The following is a 15,196-nucleotide window of genomic DNA, read 5'->3' on the forward strand; positions in this document are numbered from 1 at the left end:
GTTTAGGGATAAGTTTTATTTGTTTGTAGAATTATCTCAAAGAAGTTGTCGTTTTATAGTACTAATTTTGAGAATTTATTTTCCTCCTCTCTAATATGAGGAGGGGATATATATCTTCCAAATGGAAGTGTATTTCTACTTGAATTACAATTTTTAAAAAGTAAAAATTATTCCTTTGTGGGTAAACAAACATCAGAATTGTTGCTTCTTAGTTAGTTTATCATTGGTTCAAATTAAACTGGCAGTTTAATTTGAATTACTAAATATTTTAAATTCCCTAATGTGATTTTTTTTTAAGTAAAAATCCTTTTATCTTTTTAAAGTTGAATAATACTGGAAATATTTCGTTCTCAGGTTATAAATGTTTTCCTTTGACTTATTAAATTATTAAAATTTTCATATAATTAAGTATTTGACATTATTTTTGTTAATTTTCTTTTTAGACTTTCCAAAAAACAGAAGAAAAAGAAACAGAAATCTGTGCCGGTATGTTGAAAAAAAAGTCTTAGTAATTTTAAACATTAAGTGTCATTATTCTCAAACTCAGGATGTTTAGCTGATACAAAATAAGTTATAATTTTTGAATAGATTAAAAAAACCCTTCTGTTTTGGTTTTACAGTAGTGACAAAAAAAGTCAAAGGGGCCCAAAGATACTATTTTTTCTCAAATTTAAAGAGATTTCCTTTTGCATATATGAACATGTGTGCTTAGAATGCTGTTCTTGGAATGACTCATAGGAAGAGATCTTTTTTGTATCTAATTCTGTGTTGCATGTTACATAAAAAGATTTGTCGGCATTTGATTAGAAGCCTATGGTAATCCTTGGTCTTCAGGAAATTTTGGTCCCTTTAACTTTAAGATTTGTTTTAGTTCTAAATCAGTATATGACTTAGATATAAAAGGCCACATAGATTAGAGGAGCAAAGTATCAATTATCTTTTGGGTCTATAGATAAGGGAAGAGATTTTGACCAAGCAAGTGATACAGAGAATCACAGAGGAAAAAAATGGACAATTTTGAGTAAATAAAATTAAAACGGTTTCCTCCCCTCCCCCCCAATAAAGCCAATGCAGTTAAAATGAAAAAGGAAACAATAACAATAAAATGAAAAAAGGAAAGGTTGTTGTTGTTGTTGTTTTAAGGTAAAGGTCTTATTTCTAAGAACAAAAGCCTTTCTCCAGTTGTTAAGTGGTCAAAAGATATGGATAGGTAGTTTTCAAAGGAAGAAATTCAAAGTATCTTAGTCACTAATAATTAGGGGGAAATAAAGTAACTTCCACTTCATACCATTATATTGACGAAAAAGGAAAATGGCAGATGTTGGAGGAAACAGCATATTAACATACTGTTGATGATGTGTGTGAATTGATCCAGCCATTCTGGAAAGCAATTTGGAACTGTGCCTCCAAAGTCACTAAACTATTCTGTGACCCAGGAATACCACCACTAGTCCTACACCTCAAACCAAAGAAAGAGGAAAAACTCATGAACACACAAAAATATTTACAATAGTTTTGGTTTTTTGTAGTTGCAAAGAATTGGAATCAGTTGGGGAATAGTTGAACCAATTAGGGTCTACAAATACATTGGAGAATTATTGTGCTGTAAGGAATGGTGAAGGACAGTTTCAGAGAAACATGGGAAGCCTTATAGAAACCAATAGAAAATGAGCTGAGCAGAGGTAGGAGAAAGTTTTTTTGAATAGCTTTTTATTTTTCTAAATACATGCAAAGATAGTTTTCAACATTCACCTTTTGCAATACTCTGTATTCCAAATTTTTCTCCCTCCTCCTTTCCACCCAGACAGCAAGCAATTCAATATAGGTTAATCATGTGCCGTTTGTTCTAAACATATTTCCATGTTTGTCATGTTGCACAAGAAAAATCAGATCAAAAGAGAAAAAAAAAACCAAGCAAACAAACACCACCACCACCAAAAAAGGTAAAAATACTATGCTTTAATCCACATTTGGTCTTCAGCTTTAATCCACATTTGGTCTCCATTATTTTCTCTCTGGATGTGGATGGCTCTCTCTGTCATGTCTATAGGAATTGCTTTGAATCACCTCATTGTTGAAAAGAGCCATGTCCATCAAAATTGATCATCAAATCTTGTTGCTGTGTACAGTGTTCTCTCTTGGTTCTACTCACTTTCCTTAGCATTAGTTCATGTAAGTCTTTCCAGGCTTTTCTGAAATCAGTCTGCTTGTCATTTCTTATAGAATATTAATATTCCATTACAGTTATATGCCATAACTTATTCAGCCATTCCCCAACTAATGGGCATCCACTCAGAATAACTTTCTGTATAAGAATCTTATTTTATCCAGGAAAGATAGAATGCCATATTTTTTATGATTAGTTTTCACGTGAGATATTTGTCTTTCATAGTAGAACTACACAGAAAGTTATATGTCCTTGTTTGTTTATAGATACAATTCTCTCCATAGCCAATTATGTTTGACTTTACTGAATTTGTTTCCTTACCTATAAAATAGGGTAGTAGTATCTGACCTACCCTGTGAGGTCATTTGTTAAAAATAAAATTCTGAATTTTAAACACCAAATAAAATGATCATTTTTCTATACCAATTTAGAACATTAAAAGAAAATTGTACATGAAGCCATACATTTTTTCTATTTCTTACATCTTGTTTTTGCTTTCACACATACACAAAAAAATTGTAATGAATGTGTGTAGTCAAGCAAAGCAGATTTCCACAATGGCCATTTCCAAAAATGTAGGTGTCATTCTGCACCATGAATTCTTCATCTCTCCATCAGGAAATGGGTAGCATGTTTCTTTGTTAACTTGTTGTCCTCTGGAATCATTGTTATTGGTCACTGTATTGATCAGCATTCCTAAGTCTTTCAAAGTATTTTGTTTTTACAAGTGTTACTGAATAAATTATTTAGTGGGTTCTGTTCTCTTCACTATCTTTGATATCCTTGAGGGTGGTTATTATTATACTATGTATTATATATGTTATATATAATTATTATATGTATTATACCCAATATTGCTGGGTTAGAAGGTGAGCAATTTGGTGACTTTGGGGGCATAATTCCAAATTGCTTTCCAGAATTTGTAGACCAATTCAGAATTCTAACAGCAGCATATTAGTGGGTCTGTTTTACTGTAGCCCTTCTAATAAATTGTCATTTTTCTTTTTTCTTGCAGAGTTTTATTTATTTTTTTCAAATTGAATCAGAGAACGTAAAAAGTTGCTATTATGAACAAATTACTTTTTGGACAAGACCTGTGATTTTATTTATGTAGAGGATACTATCTCTCAGTACAAATTAGTACCTTCTTGGCAATTTAGGTCTTAATAGTGTTGCCAGGAACACTAAAAGTCAGTTATTTTCCCAGGGAATCACATAGCCTATATATGTCAGAGGCATCACTTGAACTCGGGTCTTCCAGTGCCAGTTTTCTATTCATTATTCCATCTTTTCTCTCATTTTGGAAATTTTAATGTGTTTACATAATAATTTTATAGGTGATGCATGATGGTAATAGTAACATGATAGTATCATTATATATTATTACATATCATGGTATTGTTGCTGTGCATCACATATTACCTTTTTTTTCTTTTTCTTTTTTTGTTGAGGCAATTGGGCTTAAGTGACTTGCCCAGGGTTACATAGCTAGGAAGTGTCAAGTGTCTGAGGTCACATTTGAATTTGCGTCCTCCTGACTTCAGAGCTGGTGCACTATTCACTGCATCACCTAGCTGCCCCTATTTTGTTGATAAAACCATGCGGCTTTCAGTTGAACATGGAATAGAATGGAGAGCAATTTATTTGTATTTGACCTAACTTAATCATAGGAAACTGAGGTCCTCAGTTATGGTCAAATTCAGTGTCCCATATAATTGACTCTCTCTCTCCAAAATACCCTTTCCAATAATTTTTCTTTAATACTCAATAATCTCCCTTTTTATTAGCACTTAATTAAAGGTACTAGGTCAAAAGAGCAGGAAGAAGCTAAGGCTGAAAGTTCTGAATGAGAAGGGTTTTGAAGATAATCAGAAAGTTGCCCTTGTGTGGCTTGCTTTATCTTAATTCCATTAAAATGGTGTTCATTCTTGTTTATATAGAAATATGATGACTACTTCAGTAAAGAAGAGACTGTAGATGAAGTGATTCTTGAATCAAAAGAACCTACTAATCCAAGTGAGAGTAGCATCAAAACCTTGGAAGATAGTGTCCAGGAAAAGGTCATTGTTTCCGAAACTGATGAGCAGTCCGAAGATCCCAAAAAGGCAGAAAAAAGGTAAGCTCTGCTTTTCCCTTAAATTTGTTAATTGTTTTGTGCTTCCTCAAATGTTTGAGGGCCCTTTTCTATCATGAAATAAGAATGTTTCCTCATCCTCTTAAGAACCTCATCAGGCAGGTAAGCATGTGCATAGGTAGAGGAAGAGAGCAATAGGAATTGCAGCAGAAAAATTTACAGATTAAAAATGCCACCTCTGTTCCTCACACCGAAATAAGCAGTAGTAACTTAGGTCTTGCCTTGGTTTTTTTTTTTTTCTCATTGACATCATGTTCATATTAAGTCTACCTGTGAGGACTTTTGCCACCCAGCCATGCTTGTATGTGGTGGATGCTTAATGAAAGGTTGAACCCATACCAGCCCTTACCAGGACTAGTTTGAAATAATTTTATTTTTGCTTCCATGGAGTCATAGATCTACAAAGAAACTCGGAGGTTTTGTTCTTAGTTTAAATTTACCATCCCATAAGGATAATAGGTTCGGGGTTATGTCCCCCTAGGATTCCGCGCAGGACAGGGACTTGTGGGAACCCCTTCTGGCAGCACAGAGGTCCTTTGTAAAGGGATTTACAAACCGAAAAGCTAGACTGGCAAAAGAAGTTTATTGGCCTTGGGAAGTCAGCCTTTGCTATGCATGAATAGAAAAACTGAATTCCTTGGTGACAAGGTCCCAGCAGAGGGATATAAAGTTTCTAGTGGAGGAGTTCTGGCAGAGAGAGTTTTTAGCAGAGAAATCCCGACAGAGAATTGTAAAATCTTGTTAGGGAAATAAGTTAAAAAGAGATAAAGATAAAGGGGGGTAATGCTGAAAGAGAATATCATTTCAGCGGGCAGAGGGTTGCAGCTTATGCCGAGGAGAGAGAGGTTTCTTGGCATGGCATGTTGGGTCCTTTACAAGGACTGAAGTTTAAGTTGCCTTTTTTTAAAATTGAAGCCTTGGCTAGAAGCTGGGGGGGCTGCTCTTGGTGGGGGGCTGGGAGCAGTTTGAGCTAGAATCAGAATAGAAACTCTTGGAATTGGATGAATGTCTCTGGGTTAATTCAATAGGGTATTCAACAGGTCCCACCCAGATAACAGAATGAAACCACTTTCCCTAGGGTGGGTCTTACCCAGAGGCAGGGTTCAAGGAGAATCTCTCCTTCAAGGAGCTTCTCAAGTGCATTATCTTAAGGCTCACCCCCAAGTCAGAGAGAGAAAAAGAAAGAGTTTCTGGGCTCCCTTCATCACTTTCATTGGGGATATATGGGACTGGGTTACTGGACAATATACAAATTGAATTGGACATGTATAGTCTTGAACTCAAAATGCATGCCATCTAAGCTTGATGATCCTAACAAAGATGTTTAATAGAAACCAATCCATTTCTGCCTTTTCTCTTGCCCACATCTTCCTGTAAATTATCCACAGAAAGTCTGTTCAGTGCTCTGGGGACCTTCTCTTTCCTGTTTACATTGTATGGATATTAACAGTTATATATGCTATCTATTGATTGTCAATAGACTGGCCTTTCTTTTTTTCTAGTCAAATATTCCCTATTGTCTTTATTTCTGCATCAGTTCATACAAGTCTTTTCAAATTTCTCTGAATTTTTCATTTCTTATGTACAATAATATTCCATTACATTTGTATACCACATTTGTGCAGCCATCTACCTATTAGTAGGTTCCTATATTGTAGTTCTTTGGCTTAGCACTTTAGTCTTTTGGACTGATTACAAAGTTCCATTTTAAATGTTTTTGTGCATTTGAGAGGTTTCCCTTTTTCAGTGATTTTCTTACAGTAAAAGGCTGTAAGTGGTATTGCTAAAACAAAAGGATTTAGTGACTTTTTGGGTTAATTCCAGATTTTCCTGAATGTATAGACTATTTCACAGATTCACAAATAGTGCTTGTTTTTCCTTAGTCCCTTCTATATATACAATTTTTGTCTTTCACATCTTTACCAATTTTCAAGGTATAAAATGCATTGTTTTTTTTGTTTTTTTTTGTATTTCTTTTATTAATTATTTAGAGCACTCTTTTGATAGCTTCATTTGAAGACTTCTTTGGTCATTTTTATTTTGGGGAATAGCATTATATGTATTAATTTTGCACACATACATATACATATGTATGTTGTATATCTACATACACCCATATAGACACATAACACATATACATGTGTATGTATATTGTGTGTCTACATATGTATGGATATAGTTAAACCTTTATCAGAGATCTTTGCCCAGGCACATACTACTCTTACATCATTTACTTAGCTTTTCCTATATAATATCTTGTTTGTAATGTATTTAGAGCCTGCTCCTCTTTCCATGTGCCTTTCTGTTGCTGTTCTATTCAACATATATAATCCTCTTTATAGGTCATTTGCAACTTAAATACTACTAGTAAAAATTTCTTATCTAAACTCTGTGGAGACAAACTTTTTAGGGATTACCTTTAAAAGTTTTTGTACCTTTAAAAAAAAAAAAGCTACTAAATAAAGGTAACATCTTAAATTCAGCAGTTTTATATTATTGATGAGAATTCTTTCATCATATTTTGCCATTAACTTTGTATTCTAAAATTAAATTAATTTTTTTACTGAACAAAATTTTATTTTTTCTTTCTTCTTTCCCCTCCTGCATGGAAAAAAGAGAAAAACAAACAAATGTTGAACCAAGTATTCATAGTTAAGGAAAACAAATTCTTGCATTGACTTATGTCCAAAGATTATGTCTAAGTCTGTCACTACTTTCTCAGGAGGTGGGTAACATGCTTTATTATAGATCCTGTAGAAATATCTCATATTTGTGGCTTGCAACACTCCTAGTGAGGACTGAACTCTAGATTAAAGTATGATTGGGAAATGTTAAACAAAATCAATAGATGGACCAGAGATAATACATGTGGTATTCTGAGTCAGTATCTAGCTCCTGGGGTTTTATGTACAGTTTAGTGGATCCTATTTTTGTTTGAGTTTGACATCACTGCTGTGTAATCTTCGTTGATCTGTGCATCAATCATAGTTCTTGAGTCTTTCAAAGTTGTTTTTCTTTATAGTGTTGTCTTCTTGTTTCTGATTACTTCACTCTGAATCAGTTCATACAAGATATCCCAGTTTGCTCTGAATTAGCCCTTTTCAACATTTCCTATATTGCCATTCGCTTTCTGTAATGATGCTGAAACTGTTATCTTAATATAGATTTTGACATCCTGCTATAGGGAGTCTTGAAAACATACTTAGTTGTTTCCACGAATCAAAGTGTGCTTTGATTTCTGACTAACCTTTTAGATAAGTGAAGTATTTCAGTTTATTTAACAAGCATTTATTAAGCACCTATTATGTGCAGGACTCTATTTTGCACTAGGGATTCCAAGAAAATCAATCCCTGCCCACATTACATTTTGTAGGGCACTAAATGAAATGAATCAGGAAAAGAGAATGCATAATTGAATTAGAGGAGTGTTCATGAGTTGAATGTAGAACAGAAGGGGCACCTAGTGGGAATTGGCAGGTAATTTTTTGTTCAAAAGTTGAATGTGGGTAATAAAAGGGAGGGGGCTTTTTGAAAGATAAGAGTTGCAAAGACCAATGGGAGTAAAAAAAAAAGGTGCTAAAAATATTGGGGATTTGCTTTCTAAATAATTTTAAGTTTCTATTTTTATTTCTTTAATGATACAGTTTGGAGTAAATCTCTCAGAAGCTTAATTTCAATTTCAAATGACAGTACATATATATATTTCCTACTAACTTTTATGTTTGGGGAAAAGTTTAATTAAGCATAAATCTTTTAAATTTTGTCTTCCTTGATGACTGTGAAATAATGAAAATATACCCAGTTTGAATCAAATACATTAAATATTTCCATTTTCTTTTCAGTATTCCAAAACCCAAAGGAAAGAAAGCCAAGGATTTGAAAAAATCCATCAAAGTGTCTGATGAACAACAAATAATGGTAGGTAGAAACCTTTTGTAAACCCTCTTGATGTAGAGATTGATGTACTGGCAGTGTTTATTTGAAGAGTTTTCCTTATGAGTATAAATGTTATCTGAGTAACCTTGAAATTTCAGAGGAAAGAAAAGGCTCCCTTCTTTACTGGGTGTTTTGTCTTGTCTAGTGCATAAATAGTTCCCCATGTACTAAATAATGCTAGTTGATTAAGTATAAGGGGATAGTCTTGGTGCTGCCCTGGGGCGCATTGTTTAAATATGTGCCAAAGACATATTTCTTTATATCAAGCTGAATGTGCTGGATTGGTCTTCATGGCTTGTGGTTTTCAGTTACTCTGAAACTTAAAGAACTTGATTAAAAAAAAAAAAAGCATCCAAGTAGCACTATTCTTAATTTTCCTGGGGTTAAGTTTTTCTCTTCTCTATGTGGGTGTAATCTTTTGAATGTTTGCAGAACTTCTAAATGTGGTGGAGAAGGTTGCATCCTGTATCTTCCAGAAATATCAGTTGAGTCTGGGTGTATCAGAAACTAATCTACTTTGATGTAGTCTTAACATAAAACACACAAAATGTCTCTGGGTTATCTGCTTTTATTTCTACTTCTTTCCCTCTTAGAATGATATTCCCATCCAATGTACAACTTGCCATGGTGAATTTTCATCTCGGAATAAACTGTTTGAACACCTGAAGGCTACAGGCCATGCGAGAGCCCCTTCCACATCCTCTCTAAGTAATGCAGCCAGTGCCCGGAGCAAAAAAGAAAAACGTAAAAACCGATAAGCCTTCAACAGATTGTCTCTAGAATTCAAAACCAAAACCTGGACTGAAAATGATTTAAGGAATTATTAAAATGTAACACATCTATGGAATCTGCAATTTCTTGCAGCGTGGATGAGTATTTTTATCTTGTATAAACATTTTTGTTTAATATATTTTTTTTAAACATTTCAGTGACCGAATTACACTTTTGCTGTCTCACTTGAATGGAAATTCTCAAACGGGTGAAATACTCTAAAACTCATTTTCTTGATTTATTTCTGGCTTGTGTGGGTCAGAAATGTACAGAGGGGAAATAAATTATTTTAACACATGGTCTTTTCCAGTTCTGTTTTCTAATTCTCCCTTTAAACAACCCAATCATCTTTATCTCAGTATGCTTTAAGTTCTGTTTCTTAGCTGGAGTTAAGGAGAACTTTGGGGCAAGTAGGAGGCTTGGGGGAGGAGACTCTTATCTTTTTTATTTCTAACAGCAAGATGCCCAATATGGTTTTAAAATTAATGTTTAAAGTATTGGTCAAAGAGAGGGATAAATGGGAAAGAGAGAGGATGTTGATAGAAAGAACTCTTTAAGGTATAGCTCTATTCCACCTTGATGTTTTAGTAGCATTATGAATACTGCATGCTTCTTAAATTTTTTAGTTCAGAAATTTGAAATAAGGGAGCTGAATAAAAGTGCATTTATATTATACTTTATCCCTGGGCACAGTGACAACCATAAAATAGGATGGAGCAAATAGCAGATGGTTCAGAATTTATTTAGACTGTCAGAGGGATTGATTCTAGTCATGTCTGAGACTGTTTTTGTGCTAAGACAAGATTTTCTGGATTTACATTCAGTATCTGTATAATTTTATTGATATGCTGCTTTCAGATTTACATGAGAATGATGTTTTTGTTAGCTTCTAAAAGATAGGGTAGAAGATAAGGAATAGGAAGGAAAAAAGAAGCAGTAGGATGCCAGAATCAAAGACGTTTATTATAACTAAATGTTATCAGGTCTTTGAAAATGTGCTGGTCAGTGACAAATCACAGTTTGAATAAAACAAATAATTCAGAGGTAGGGCTTAGACCTATCTTGATGCATTCTCCTGAAATCCACATTTTGCAAGGAAGGGAAAAGCAGACAGGAGATGTCTCTATTCAAGAAAGTCATCCCTTCTTTTCATACTTAGAAGGTCTAAGATGCATGACAGAATTATCCTGTTAGAATTAATTGCGAAAACTATATGAACCAAAATGGCAATTCTCTGGGTCTTTAACAGTTTTTGATGTTACAATGAATTTGATGTTTATTAGTTCAAAATTGGCAACATTTTAATTTTCTATTTAGGGCTGCTTATTCCTATTTTGCTTTTCCTCATTTTTTCTTTAAAAAATGTTTCTTTGAAATTTTTTGGTTTTACATTAAATTAACTAGATGACAGTGGAAAATCAGAAAGGCTTGAATTAGAATTTTGCCTCAGACACTTACTAATTGTTGGCAAATCATTTAATCTCTTTAGGCCTCAGTTTTTTATCTGTAAAATGGGGGGAAATAATTTTTAGACTTATTGTGAGGGTCAAATTAGATAATATAAATAAAATGTTACAAAGAGCTAAATAAAAGCTAGCTATTATTATATCACCTTAGTTTTCTGAATATACCTTTGCCCTTTTCTCTACCCAGCAAGCTATTTCTTGTAACAAAGAATATAAAAGGAAATGGGACAAGGGAAATGGTGGTTCTGCAAAACTAATCAAAACATCAGCTGTGTCTGATATTGTAAAAAAACTGTTTTACATCCACCATTCCTCACCTTTGGAAAGAAGGGAAGGAGGTGCAGTTTCTATACCTGAGACTTACCTTGGTCATTATAATTGATTATGCAGGATTTGTTTTGTTGTTCTATGTTGTCATCATGTGTAATATTTTACTGACTCTGTTTATTCCAAATTGGTTCATGTAAATCTTCCCGTACTTCTTTGAATTCTTCATATTCATTGCTTCTCAATGTATAGTAATATCCCATGACATTGCTGTACCACAGCTTATTTGGCCATTATGCAGTCAGTGGGCATCTACGTTGTTTCTATTTTTTTTGCTGTAATACTTGTTGTACATGGGAATTTTCTATCTTTGACTCCTTGTGGTGTGTGCCCAGTGATGTAACACCTGAGCCAAAGGTGTGGAACTTCCAGCTTTTTCATCTTTCACTGATTTTTCTGTGTCTTCTGATCTTAAAGATCCATCCATGCCTTTTTCATTTTCCTTTTTCCAAATTCCTTACATGGTTAAAAACTGACATTTAATTTTCTTACCTCCTCTCTATCCTCCTATTTTTTATCCATAGGACCTTCCAGTGTTCTGCTTTGAACTGATTAAGTACTCCATGGGATGTGGTGGTAGTGGTATAGGGAAAGATTAATCAGTTCAGGCTCATGATAGATATGTTAAGTTTAAAGCTCATTAGATATTCTTTAGTTAAAATCTTTGTAGGCTACAATATTTTCCTGTTTTGAGTTAGAACTGCTTTTAAGTTATAGGCATTTTAAGTGCATTGAATCAAGTATTTAAAAATTTCTGAGCAAAACAGGAACATAATCTTTTGTCATGATTTTCTCCATATGTTTAGTGAAATTGCCATATATGAAATCTTCATCAACAATATATTGTTTTCTAACTTTTAAGCCAAGAAACAAAAAAGTAACTATGTACTTTAATTTTTATTAGCATGCATTCACAATTTAATTTGGGGTCAATAGTGTTTGATGGGATTTTGAAATATAAGAACCTGACCTTAGTAGGGAGGAAATATTTCCATTTATCTTACCATACTTTATGAAATGAGGCCTTCAAATTAACCATTTGAAGAACCTAAGAGTTTGCTCTGTTTCATGGTGAAGAGAGTGCCCTTATCCCTAGACAACAGTTTTGCTCATACCTACCCCTTAGTGTGCTGAGCTAATAATGTGAGGATACATAAATATAAAATCCTTTGAAACTGAAAATGCATCCTAGCCCTTTTGATTGATTGCATCATCCTCTTAGTAGGAAGGCATCATGATATTTGATGAAGTTACTGAAGTGCTAGAAGATAAAATATTTTTAATGAGACACTTAGAATAATCAGATTATAGACTTAGAGTTGGAAGGGATCTTTAGAGATAAACTTTTCTAATTTATCATTTTGTTGGTGAGGAAACAGCCTCAGAGAGATGGTGTGACTTATCTAATGTCACACAAGTTGTAAAGTGTCTGAGCTGTGATTGCACCTGATTCCCTTTTTGGCTCACTAATTTCCAGGTTAGCTATTCCCTCTGGCATACTTTTAAGCAATTTACTCCTGGGATTGAAAAGTCTAATAGGCTTTTAAATTTTATTCTTGAGCCACCAGCTTGGCACATAACACACAAAGGAAGTTTGAAAAGAAGTTGTAGCTTCAGAATTTGTCCAAGGAATTCTAAAACTTTCCCAGTATACAAGATTGCTACCGACTTTGCAGTTCAATCTTCTAATAGAAAAATTAATATTTTCATAGTTTTATTTTAATCCTTATGGAGTTCTGAGCATACTCTGTTTCTGCAGTCCAGATTCAGCATTATTAAAGTTAAAGGTATTTTTGTTTTAATTTTTAGAGGTCAACAGTTTCCTGTATTAGAGATGATAAAATGCTTTCATACAACAAGATTAATTATAATTTTGAATATTTTTATTAAATAGACTTAAAATTTAACAGCCCAGAAGAGAACTTAGAGACCAGTTAGGTAAGTTTATGGTAATAAAATGGAAATAACACAATATGTAATTATAGAATCTGGGTTTGTATCGGAAGTTTTCACTTTAGACAAGTCACTTCACCTCATTTGTTTTTAATACCCACCAGATTGGTAAATATAAAAAAATGACTATGTTAGAGGGATACTAAAGAAAAAGGCACATTGATATACTGTTCTGGTGGACATGTAAATTGGTATAACCATTCCAGAAAGCAACTTGAAATTAAACACCAAAGCTGACTCAACCATACCACTAGTAGGCCTATAACTGAAGAGATTAAAGAAAGAGGAAAAGGTCTTTTATATGCAAAAATATTTGCAGCATCTCTTTATGGTGGTTAAAAAAAAAATAACATTGGAAACTAAAGGTATGCTCACCAATTAAGAAGGACTGGATAAATTGTATATAAATGTGATGGAACATTTTCGTGCTGTAAGAAATGAGGAAAACAGATGATTTCAAAGAAATATAGAAAGACTTACATGAATTGAACCAGAAGAACAATTCATATTATAACATTAAAATTATGAAAATTAATAATCTTGAAGACTTATAAACTGATGAGGAAAATGAGTAGAGCAGTTTGTATAACAGTAATAATTCTGTAAAGATTACCAGATTATGATCAATAGACAATTGATGATGGAGTAAGCTGCCCATCTTCTGACAGAGGTAGTAGATTTGGGGTGCAGAATGAGAGACTTTTTTTAAACAGGGCCAATGAGAATTTGTTTTTCTTGATTATGCAGTGGAGTGGGGGGCTAGAAGGAGAGAAAATAGGTTTGTTAATTAAAAAAATTAAAGCCTTCCCCCACCCCCTTCCTTAAAGGAAACGAAGGAGAGGAAATAGATAAACTCTAAGGCTGCTTCCTGCTTGCAATATAATCCTATAATGCTTGTCCAAGATCATACAGTTTATTAGTGATGACTAATTCCATAATTGTCATATCACAGAAAAGGAAGCTTGTCTAAGATCATAGTTTATTTGTGGTGATTGAACCTTGGCCTCATAACTCCTCCGATCTATTGCTCTTTTTACCATATCAGAGATTTTACTACACAAAAACTTATTTTCCCCCCAAGAAAAAATTAACTTTTCTCAAAGGAGATAGTAGTAGGAAAATATTGTTCTTATCAGTGGATTAAAGTCTATTTTTTTCCTTAATATTCTCTTATTTTTCCAAATACATGTAAAGATAGTTTTCAACATTCACTTTTTTAAGATTTTCCAAATTTTTTTCCCCTCCCTTAACTCCCTCCTCCCCAAGACAGGAAACAATCTGTATAGGTTATCCATGTGTAATTTAAAGCCTAATTTTCATTCCTAGCATATTTTATAGTCTGCCATAATACCTTCTAAGTGACATACATACATAGCAAGTGTTTTCCTTTTAAATCTCATTTTATTTTGTTGTGTGGTTGAGATGTAATTAGGATTAGGACAACTGAAAAGAGAATGATGTACAAAGCAACCAGTATCCTAAATGTGTATCAGTAATCTAGCAAAGAGAGGCATCGTTGCACAGTGGATAGAGAGCTGACCTCAAAGTAGGAAAACCTGAATTCCAGTCCTGCCTTTGGTGTGTATTGGCTGTGTAATCTCAGGCAAGTGGCAACTACTCAGTGCTGTAGGGAATTTTAAGGCTGTAAATTACCGAAAAAGTGCTTATCTGTATTGGTAGAAGGAATTTTTGCATACCAGTGAAATTACAGATCCAGTCCCTCTCCCTTTTCTACTAAAAAATAAATTCACAAAGGCCTTCCAACTCAAATGAAACAACTATTTAAAGGCTGATAAACATGTGACTTCAAAATTAATTTCCGAACAGCAATTTATTCAGAATTATATTTGAAGGTCAGAGATCTCAATGCTGTTAGAGAAAATTTAATAGATTTGCACATATTTATCTGTGCCCACCCTGCCACAAAAGTTAAAATCTGTCAGTTGTCACAGTCTGACATCGTATACTGGAATGCCTTTTGTCCCAACTCCAGTGGCAAAGGCTGGTGTTTGCTTTTCAAATTAAAAATAATTTGAATGTCACCTGAAGTCTATGGAGGATGTTTCTAATAATTTCCAGAAATGAGAAAGGCCAAGATAACTCTTATTAAGGTAATATGGTCCCCAGGTGACTCAGCCCTCTAAATGGCCTCTTCCTGACTTTAAGATTTAGCAAGAAATAGATGTCATCTTAAACTCCCCATCCCTCTCTTCCTCCACCCACCTCCACTGCCATTTTGGATGATCCATTGGCATTGTTGTGGCATCCCAATCTATTTACCACCAGCAGGAGATTTTTATAAACTTGAGGTGCATGGAAAATTACAGTTGCCTTTTACTCTGCTTTCCTAAACACTTCTGAGTTTAAAAGGGAACACTAATCCTCAGAAACTCTTTGGGCTTCACGAAGGAAGAACATCTGGGCTTCTGTGAAGTGGTTGCG

The 15,196-nt window shown here is 33.9% G+C and overlaps 1 protein-coding gene across 1 annotated transcript in view; it reads left to right on the plus strand.

Annotated features, from left to right (window-relative positions):
* The window catches only part of DNAJC21 (DnaJ heat shock protein family (Hsp40) member C21), a 35,153-nt gene extending 25,844 nt beyond the window's left edge, over positions 1–9,309 (plus strand). Inside the window, exons 9-12 of the mRNA XM_003759947.4 lie at positions 444–486; positions 4,108–4,283; positions 8,144–8,219; positions 8,831–9,309. Coding sequence (XP_003759995.1) covers positions 444–486; positions 4,108–4,283; positions 8,144–8,219; positions 8,831–8,995 — 460 coding nt within the window. The 3' untranslated portion in view covers positions 8,996–9,309. The remainder of the gene's footprint in view (positions 1–443; positions 487–4,107; positions 4,284–8,143; positions 8,220–8,830) is intronic.
* The last annotated feature ends 5,887 nt before the right edge of the window (positions 9,310–15,196 follow it).

Source organism: Sarcophilus harrisii, chromosome 1 (genome assembly GCF_902635505.1).
Source record: "Sarcophilus harrisii chromosome 1, mSarHar1.11, whole genome shotgun sequence".
Taxonomy (NCBI): Eukaryota; Metazoa; Chordata; class Mammalia; order Dasyuromorphia; family Dasyuridae; genus Sarcophilus; species Sarcophilus harrisii.